Source organism: Embiotoca jacksoni, unplaced genomic scaffold (genome assembly GCF_022577435.1).
Source record: "Embiotoca jacksoni isolate LCO1_2020_lvr unplaced genomic scaffold, fEmbJac1.0.p SCAF_17, whole genome shotgun sequence".
NCBI classification, from domain to species: Eukaryota; Metazoa; Chordata; class Actinopteri; family Embiotocidae; genus Embiotoca; species Embiotoca jacksoni.
The window spans coordinates 335618-348304 of NW_027185307.1; the positions used below are offsets into that span (position 1 = coordinate 335618).

The following is a 12687-nucleotide window of genomic DNA, read 5'->3' on the forward strand; positions in this document are numbered from 1 at the left end:
ACCATGATGAATATAAATCATGATGAATATAAACCATGATGAATATAAACCATGATGAATATAAACCATGATGAATATAAACCACGATGAATATAAACTACGATGAATATAAATCATGATGAATATAAATCATGATGAATATAAACCACGATGAATATAAACTACGATGAATATAAATCATGATGAATATACACCACGATGAATATAAACCAAGATGAATATAAATCATGTTGAATATAAATCATGATGAATATAAATCATGATGAATATAAACCACAATGAATATAAATCATGATTAATATAAACCATGATGAATATAAATCACGATGAATATAAATCATGATGAATATAAACCATGATGAATATAAATCACGATGAATATAAATCATGATGAATATAAACCACGATGAATATAAACCATGAATATAAACCACGATGAATATAAACCCTGACGAATATAATCAATGATGAATATTAACAACGATGAATATAAACCATGATGAATATAAACCATGATGAATATAAACCATGATGAATATAAACCATGATGAATATAAACCACGATGAATATAAATCACGATGAATATAAACCACGATGAATATAAATCATGATGAATATAAACCATGATGAATATAAAAAACAATGAATATAAATCATGATGAATATAAACCATGATGAATATAAATCATGATGAATATAAATCACGATGAATATAAATCATGATGAATATAAACCATGATGAATATAAATCACGATGAATATAAATCATGATGAATATAAACCATGATGAATATAAATCACAATGAAAATAAATCACGATGAATATAAATCATGATGAATATAAACCATGATGAATATAAATCACAATGAATATAAACCACGATGAATATAAATCATGATGAATATAAATCATGATGAATATAAACCATGATGAATATAAATCACAATGAATATAAACCATGATGAATATAAATCATGATGAATATTAACAACAATGAATATAAACCACGATGAATATAAACCACGATGAATATAAATCATGATGAATATAAACCATGATGAATATTAACAACAATGAATATAAACCATGATGAATATTAACAACAATGAATATAAACCATGATGAATATAAATCATGATGAATATAAATCATGATGAATATACACCACGATGAATATAAATCATGATGAATATAAATCATGATGAATATAAATCATGATGAATATAAACCATGATGAATATAAACCACGATGAATATAAATCATGATGAATATAAACCACGATGAATATAAACCATGATGAATATAAACCATGATGAATATAAATCATGATGAATATAAACCATGATGAATATAAACCATGATGAATATAAATCACGATGAATATAAACCACGATGAATATAAATCATGATGAATATAAACCATGATGAATATAAACCACGATGAATATAAATCATGATGAATATAAATCATGATGAATATAAACCATGATGAATATAAATCATGATGAATATAAATCATGATGAATATAAACCATGATGAATATAAATCATGATGAATATACACCACGATGAATATAAACCACGATGAATATAAATCATGATGAATATAAATCATGATGAATATAAACCATGATGAATATAAATCATGATGAATATAAATCATGATGAATATAAACCATGATGAATATAAATCATGATGAATATACACCACGATGAATATAAATCATGATGAATATAAATCATGATGAATATAAATCATGATGAATATAAACCACGATGAATATAAACCACGATGAATATAAATCATGATGAATATAAACCACGATGAATATAAATCATGTTGAATATAAACCACGATGAATATAAATCATGATGAATATAAATCATGATGAATATAAACCACGATGAATATAAACCATGATGAATATAAATCATGATGAATATAAACCACGATGAATATAAACCATGATGAATATAAACCATGATGAATATAAATCATGATGAATATAAATCATGATGAATATAAACCATGATGAATATAAATCATGATGAATATACACCACGATGAATATAAATCATGATGAATATAAATCATGATGAATATAAACCACGATGAATATAAACCACGATGAATATAAATCATGATGAATATAAACCACGATGAATATAAACCATGATGAATATAAACCATGATGAATATAAATCACAATGAATATAAACCACGATGAATATAAATGATGATGAATATAAACCATGATGAATATAAATCATGATGAATATAAACCATGATGAATATAAATCACAATGAATATAAACCACGATGAATATAAACCATGATGAATATAAACCATGATGAATATAAACCATGATGAATATAAACCATGATGAATATTAACAACAATGAATATAAACCATGATGAATATAAATCATGATGAATATAAACCATGATGAATATAAATCATGATGAATATAAATCATGATGAATATAAACCATGATGAATATAAACCATGATGAATATAAATCATGATGAATATAAATCATGATGAATATAAACCACGATGAATATAAACCATGATGAATATAAATCATGATGAATATAAACCATGATGAATATAAATCATGATGAATATAAACCATGATGAATATAAATCACGATGAATATAAACCATGATGAATATAAATCATGATGAATATAAATCACGATGAATATAAATCATGATGAATATAAACCATGATGAATATAAATCATGATGAATATAAACCATGATGAATATAAATCATGATGAATATAAACCATGATGAATATAAACCATGATGAATATAAATCACGATGAATATAAACCATGATGAATATAAATCATGATGAATATAAATCATGATGAATATAAACCATGATGAATATAAATCATGATGAATATAAACCATGATGAATATAAATCATGATGAATATAAACCATGATGAATATAAACCATGATGAATATAAATCACGATGAATATAAACCATGATGAATATAAATCACGATGAATATAAATCATGATGAATATAAACCATGATGAATATAAATCATGATGAATATAAACCATGATGAATATAAATCATGATGAATATAAACCATGATGAATATAAACCATGATGAATATAAATCACGATGAATATAAACCATGATGAATATAAACCATGATGAATATAAATCATGATGAATATAAACCATGATGAATATAAACCATGATGAATATAAATCACGATGAATATAAACCATGATGAATATAAATCATGATGAATATAAATCACGATGAATATAAATCATGATGAATATAAACCATGATGAATATAAATCATGATGAATATAAACCATGATGAATATAAATCACGATGAATATAAACCATGATGAATATAAATCATGATGAATATAAATCACGATGAATATAAATCATGATGAATATAAACCATGATGAATATAAATCATGATGAATATAAACCATGATGAATATAAATCACGATGAATATAAATCATGATGAATATAAATCATGATGAATATTAACAACAATGAATATAAACCATGATGAATATAAACCATGATGAATATAAATCATGATGAATATAAACCACGATGAATATAAACCATGATGAATATAAACCATGATGAATATAAATCACAATGAATATAAACCACGATGAATATAAACCATGATGAATATAAACCACGATGAATATACACCACGATGAATATAAATCATGATGAATATAAATCATGATGAATATAAATCATGATGAATATAAATCATGATGAATATACACCACGATGAATATAAATCATGATGAATATAAATCATGATGAATATAAACCATGATGAATATAAACCATGATGAATATAAACCATGATGAATATAAATCACAATGAATATAAACCACGATGAATATAAATCATGATGAATATAAACCACGATGAATATAAATCATGATGAATATAAACCATGATGAATATAAATCATGATGAATATAAACCATGATGAATATAAACCATGATTAATATAAATCATGATGAATATAAACCATGATGAATATAAATCATGATGAATATAAACCATGATGAATATAAATCATGATGAATATAAATCACGATGAATATAAATCACGATGAATATAAATCACAATGAATATAAACCACGATGAATATAAATCATGATGAATATAAACCACGATGAATATAAATCATGATGAATATAAACCACGATGAATATAAACCATAATGAATATAAACCATGATGAATATGAATCACAATGAATATAAACCACGATGAATATAAATCATGATGAATATAAACCATGATGAATATAAACCATGATGAATATAAACCATGATGAATATAAATCATGATGAATATAAACCATGATGAATATAAACCATGATGAATATAAATCATGATGAATATAAACCACGATGAATATAAACCATAATGAATATAAACCATGATGAATATAAATCATGATGAATATAAACCATGATGAATATAAATCACGATGAATATAAATCATGATGAATATAAATCATGATGAATATTAACAACAATGAATATAAACCATGATGAATATAAACCATGATGAATATAAATCATGATGAATATAAACCACGATGAATATAAACCATGATGAATATAAACCATGATGAATATAAATCACAATGAATATAAACCACGATGAATATAAATCATGATGAATATAAACCATGATGAATATAAACCATGATGAATATTAACCACGATGAATATAAATCATGATGAATATAAACCATGATGAATATAAACCATGATGAATATAAACCACGATGAATATACACCACGATGAATATAAACCATGATGAATATAAACCACGATGAATATACACCACGATGAATATAAATCATGATGAATATAAATCATGATGAATATAAATCATGATGAATATAAATCATGATGAATATACACCACGATGAATATAAATCATGATGAATATAAATCATGATGAATATAAACCATGATGAATATAAACCATGATGAATATAAACCATGATGAATATAAATCACAATGAATATAAACCACGATGAATATAAATCATGATGAATATAAACCACGATGAATATAAATCATGATGAATATAAACCATGATGAATATAAATCATGATGAATATAAACCATGATGAATATAAACCATGATTAATATAAATCATGATGAATATAAACCATGATGAATATAAATCATGATGAATATAAACCATGATGAATATAAATCACGATGAATATAAATCACGATGAATATAAATCACAATGAATATAAACCACGATGAATATAAATCACAATGAATATAAACCACGATGAATATAAATCATGATGAATATAAACCATGATGAATATAAACCATGATGAATATAAATCATGATGAATATAAACCACGATGAATATAAACCATAATGAATATAAACCATGATGAATATGAATCACAATGAATATAAACCACGATGAATATAAATCATGATGAATATAAACCATGATGAATATAAACCATGATGAATATAAACCATGATGAATATAAATCATGATGAATATAAACCATGATGAATATAAACCATGATGAATATAAATCATGATGAATATAAACCACGATGAATATAAACCATAATGAATATAAACCATGATGAATATAAATCATGATGAATATAAACCATGATGAATATAAATCACGATGAATATAAATCATGATGAATATAAATCATGATGAATATTAACAACAATGAATATAAACCATGATGAATATAAACCATGATGAATATAAATCATGATGAATATAAACCACGATGAATATAAATCATGATGAATATAAATCATGATGAATATAAATCATGATGAATATAAATCATGATGAATATACACCACGATGAATATAAATCATGATGAATATAAATCATGATGAATATAAACCATGATGAATATAAACCATGATGAATATAAACCATGATGAATATAAATCACAATGAATATAAACCACGATGAATATAAATCATGATGAATATAAACCACGATGAATATAAATCATGATGAATATAAACCATGATGAATATAAATCATGATGAATATAAACCATGATGAATATAAACCATGATTAATATAAATCATGATGAATATAAACCATGATGAATATAAATCATGATGAATATAAACCATGATGAATATAAATCATGATGAATATAAATCACGATGAATATAAATCACGATGAATATAAATCACAATGAATATAAACCACGATGAATATAAATCACAATGAATATAAACCACGATGAATATAAATCATGATGAATATAAACCATGATGAATATAAACCATGATGAATATAAATCATGATGAATATAAACCACGATGAATATAAACCATAATGAATATAAACCATGATGAATATGAATCACAATGAATATAAACCACGATGAATATAAATCATGATGAATATAAACCATGATGAATATAAACCATGATGAATATAAACCATGATGAATATAAATCATGATGAATATAAACCATGATGAATATAAACCATGATGAATATAAATCATGATGAATATAAACCACGATGAATATAAACCATAATGAATATAAACCATGATGAATATGAATCACAATGAATATAAACCACGATGAATATAAATCATGATGAATATAAACCATGATGAATATAAATCACGATGAATATAAACCACGATGAATATAAACCATGATGAATATAAACCATGATGAATATAAACCATGATTAATATAAATCATGATGAATATAAACCATGATGAATATTAACCATGATGAATATAAATCATGATGAATATAAACCATGATGAATATAAACCATGATGAATATAAATCACGATGAATATAAACCACGATGAATATAAATCATGATGAATATAAACCACGATGAATATAAACCATGATGAATATAAATCATGATGAATATAAATGACGATGAATATAAACCATGATGAATATAGACCATGATGAATATAAATCATGATGAATATAAACCATGATGAATATAAATCATGATGAATATAAACCACGATGAATATAAACCATGATGAATATAAACCATGATGAATATAAATCATGATGAATATAAACCACGATGAATATAAACCATGATGAATATAAATCATGATGAATATAAACCACGATGAATATAAACCATGATGAATATAAACCATGATGAATATAGACCATGATGAATATAAATCATGATGAATATAAACCATGATGAATATAAATCATGATGAATATAAACCACGATGAATATAAATCATGATGAATATAAACCATGATGAATATAAACCATGATGAATATAAACCATGATGAATATAAATCATGATGAATATAAATCATGATGAATATAAACCACGATGAATATAAACCACGATGAATATAAACCATGATGAATATAAACCATGATTAATATAAACCATGATGAATATAAATCATGATGAATATAAAACATGATGAATATAGACCATGATGAATATAAATCATGATGAATATAAACCATGATGAATATAAATCATGATGAATATAAACCACGATGAATATAAACCACGATGAATATAAATCATGATGAATATAAATCATGATGAATATAAACCATGATGAATATAAATCATGATGAATATAAATCATGATGAATATAAACCATGATGAATATAAATCATGATGAATATAAAACATGATGAATATAGACCATGATGAATATAAATCATGATGAATATAAATCATGATGAATATAAACCATGATGAATATAAATCATGATGAATATAAACCACGATGAATATAAACCACGATGAATATAAACCATGATGAATATAAACCATGATTAATATAAACCATGATGAATATAAATCATGATGAATATAAAACATGATGAATATAGACCATGATGAATATAAATCATGATGAATATAAACCATGATGAATATAAATCATGATGAATATAAACCACGATGAATATAAACCATGATGAATATAAACCATGATGAATATAAATCATGATGAATATAAACCATGATGAATATAAATCATGATGAATATAAAACATGATGAATATAAATCATGATGAATATAAACCATGATGAATATAAACCATGATGAATATAGACCATGATGAATATAAATCATGATGAATATAAACCACGATGAATATAAACCATGATGAATATAAACCATGATGAATATAAATCATGATGAATATAAACCATGATGAATATAAATCATGATGAATATAGACCATGATGAATATAAATCATGATGAATATAAACCACGATGAATATAAATCATGATGAATATAAACCATGATGAATATAAATCATGATGAATATAAACCATGATGAATATAAACCATGATGAATATAAATCATGATGAATATAAACCATGATGAATATAAATCATGATGAATATAAACCATGATGAATATAAACCATGATGAATATAAACCATGATGAATATAAATCATGATGAATATAAACCACGATGAATATAAACCATGATGAATATAAACCATGATGAATATAAATCATGATGAATATAAACCATGATGAATATAAATCATGATGAATATAAAACATGATGAATATAAATCATGATGAATATAAACCATGATGAATATAAACCATGATGAATATAGACCATGATGAATATAAATCATGATGAATATAAATCATGATGAATATAAACCATGATGAATATAAATCATGATGAATATAAAACATGATGAATATAAATCATGATGAATATAAACCATGATGAATATAAAACATGATGAATATAGACCATGATGAATATAAATCATGATGAATATAAATCATGATGAATATAAACCATGATGAATATAAATCATGATGAATATAAAACATGATGAATATAGACCATGATGAATATAAATCATGATGAATATAAATCATGATGAATATAAACCATGATGAATATAAACCACGATGAATATAAATCATGATGAATATAAAACATGATGAATATAGACCATGATGAATATAAATCATGATGAATATAAACCATGATGAATATAAATCATGATGAATATAAATCATGATGAATATAAATCATGATGAATATAAATCACGATGAATATAAACCACGATGAATATAAACCATGATGAATATAAACCATGATGAATATAAACCATGATTAATATAAACCATGATGAATATAAATCACGATGAATATAAATCATGATGAATATAAATCATGATGAATATAAATCACGATGAATATAAATCATGATGAATATAAACCACGATGAATATAAATCACGATGAATATAAACCATGATGAATATAAATCATGATGAATATAAAACATGATGAATATAGACCATGATGAATATAAATCATGATGAATATAAATCATGATGAATATAAATCATGATGAATATAAACCATGATGAATATAAATCATGATGAATATAAAACATGATGAATATAGACCATGATGAATATAAATCATGATGAATATAAACCATGATGAATATAAATCATGATGAATATAAATCATGATGAATATAAATCATGATGAATATAAATCACGATGAATATAAACCACGATGAATATAAACCATGATGAATATAAACCATGATGAATATAAACCATGATTAATATAAACCATGATGAATATAAATCACGATGAATATAAATCATGATGAATATAAATCATGATGAATATAAATCACGATGAATATAAATCATGATGAATATAAACCACGATGAATATAAATCACGATGAATATAAACCATGATGAATATAAATCATGATGAATATAAAACATGATGAATATAGACCATGATGAATATAAATCATGATGAATATAAACCATGATGAATATAAATCATGATGAATATAAACCAGTCAGTTTAAACATGATGACAATTAAGTTTTCACGTGTTGAAGAAACAGAACTGATCATAAAGTTTTACAGTTCTTCAAACTGAATAAAGAGAGGGACCATCACACACTGTTTAATTAATACATTCAGACAGTGCATGTAGGCAGTGTGAATTTAATGTATTTATTATTGTTATTTATTATTATATTACAAATTAATCCAAACAGTATTATTGAATCTACGAACATCAGTTTAAATTTAATTCACCTTTAAAATCACTGCACTGTTTGTTTGACAACAGAATATAACACACTACATTTATCAGATTCATACATACTGCACACTGATTTACATGACATGATCAGTCTGTACAGAGAACGTTGAACCGGTTCTACCTGCAGGAATACGGGCCTACCTGTACGAAAACGGTTCTACCTCTAGTAGAACAGCTCTACCCATAGGAGAACGGTTCAACCTCTAGGAGAACGGTTCAACCTGTAGGAGAACGGTTCTACCTCTAGGAGAACGGTTCTACCTCTAGGCGAACGGTTCAACCTCTAGGAGAACGGTTCAACCTCTAGGAGAACGGTTCAACCTGTAGGAGAACGGTTCTACCTCTAGGAGAACGGTTCAACCTCTAGGAGAACGGTTCAACCTGTAGGAGAACGGTTCTACCTCTAGGAGAACGGTTCAACCTGTAGGAGAACGGTTCAATCTCTAGGAGAACGGTTCAACCTCTAGGAGAACGGTTCAACCTCTAGGAGAACGGTTCAACCTGTAGGAGAACGGTTCAACCTCTAGGAGAACGTGTCTGTGAAGTGATGAGGAACCTCCGGGCTCCGCGGCAGCAGCTCTGCCTGGTAAACACACTTTCCGTCTGTCTGCATGAAGCCGACCGTCATGTGATGAGCAGTTACCTGGAGGTAAGCCACGCCTCCTGCTGTGTGATTGACAGGACTGGAGTAGAGCTGCCAGGACGAGGGGACAGCGTCCCGGTGGCAGGTGGATGGGTCGCTGACTGTCCCACTGCCGCTGACCACGTATGAGGTGCCGTCTTCTTCTCTGATGAACTGATGAAGATAATGTGTCAGTCTCAGGTGTACAGCATCACACAGGTGAGTTCTTACATCACAGAGATCAGCTGGTTTCAACACAGAGCTGAGAGACACTTTCACTGACATCTACTGGATCTGTGGATTATTAAACGTGTAAAAACATGCTGGTCCTGGAAGAGTGATGGACACCAGCTCTGACCAATCAGAGATCAGGAAACACTGTGCTGTGACTGTGGACAGCTGCTGCAGAGAGGAGCTGTAAATTTAAATGGAGCCGTCCCTGACATCATGTGACATCCAGTGACATCATGTGACATCCAGTGATATCATGTGACATCCAGTGGCATCATGTGAAGGGTGGAGCTGTTCGGTGCTGGACAGATGATGTTGTTTGTGTGTTGATGTGTTGTTCAGTACACACCTGCAGGTCGTGGTCGTGGCCGCTCAGGTACGCAGTGACTCGGTACTTCTTCAGCAGAGGTCTCAGTCTCTTCACCAGACAGGACGTTGGTCCGTGATGGCCGATGGACCACACAGGATAATGACCAGCCACCAGCACGTAGTCGGACCTGAGAGGAGCCACACAACGGGTCAAAGTTCACAGCGGTGAGTAAACAGTGACATCTACGGCCTCAGCAGAACTGAGAGGTCAAAGGTCAGAAGCTGCATTTACAGCAGGTCACCAAACTCACTCAGGAAATGAAGCCCACCATCACACCACCATGTGGCAGTAGTTGTCTGTTCACCACATCCCAATAAGCATGCTTCTGTTCACTGTAACATAACTGAGCTGAAGAGTTTCTCACCTGCTGCTGGACAGTTTGGTGCTGATCCACTTCCACTGACGCTCAGCTGCCGCACGGTTCTCCGGTCCTGCAGGTTCGATCTGGTCCAAGGTGTTCCCACATAATAACACCGTGTCAATCATCAGCACGCTCATGGACGCGTTGGTGAGAGGGACGATGAAATGGAGGTCATAATACAGGTCGGGGAAGTTCCTACACACACCGAAATATTACAGAAAACAAACATTACGGAGGGAAATAATAAAGAAAACAAACATTATGGAGGGAAATATTAAAGAAAACAAACATTAAGGAGGGAAAAATTAAAGAAAACAAACATTACGGAGGGAAATATTAAAGAAAACAAACACTACGGAGGGAAATAATAAAGAAAACAAACATTATGGAGGGAAATATTAAAGAAAACAAACACTACGGAGGGAAATAATAAAGAAAACAAACATTATGGAGGGAAATATTAAAGAAAACAAACATTATGGAGGGAAATAAGAAAGAAAACAAACATTATGGAGGGAAATATTAAAGAAAACAAACATTACTATGGAGGGAAATAATAAAGAAAACAAACATTATGGAGGGAAATATTAAAGAAAACAAACATTATGGAGGGAAATATTAAAGAAAACAAACATTACGGAGGGAAATAATAAAGAAAACAAACATTACGGAGGGAAATAATAAAGAAAACAAACATTATGGAGGGAAATATTGAAGAAAACAAACATTACGGAGGGAAATATTAAAGAAAACAAACATTACGGAGGGAAATAATAAAGAAAACAAACATTATGGAGGGAAATATTAAAGAAAACAAACATTACGTAGGGAAATAATAAAGAAAACAAACATTACGGAGGGAAATATTAAAGAAAACAAACGTTACGGAGGGAAATAATAAAGAAAACAAACAT

The 12687-nt window shown here is 27.6% G+C and overlaps 1 protein-coding gene across 2 annotated transcripts in view; it reads right to left on the reverse strand.

Moving 5' to 3' along the window:
• acp5b (acid phosphatase 5b, tartrate resistant) overlaps window positions 1-12687 on the reverse strand; it is a 59979-nt gene that overhangs the window by 42423 nt on the left and 4869 nt on the right. Inside the window, exons 4-6 of one of the 2 annotated variants that reach the window (XM_069151149.1) lie at window positions 11777-11968; window positions 11392-11539; window positions 10833-10985 (exon numbers count right to left, since the gene is read on the reverse strand). In XM_069151149.1, the coding sequence (XP_069007250.1) occupies window positions 10833-10985; window positions 11392-11539; window positions 11777-11968 (493 nt within the window). Of the gene's footprint in view, window positions 1-10100; window positions 10986-11391; window positions 11540-11776; window positions 11969-12687 lie in introns of those variants that run through there. The other variant, XM_069151148.1, reaches the window with a different exon arrangement.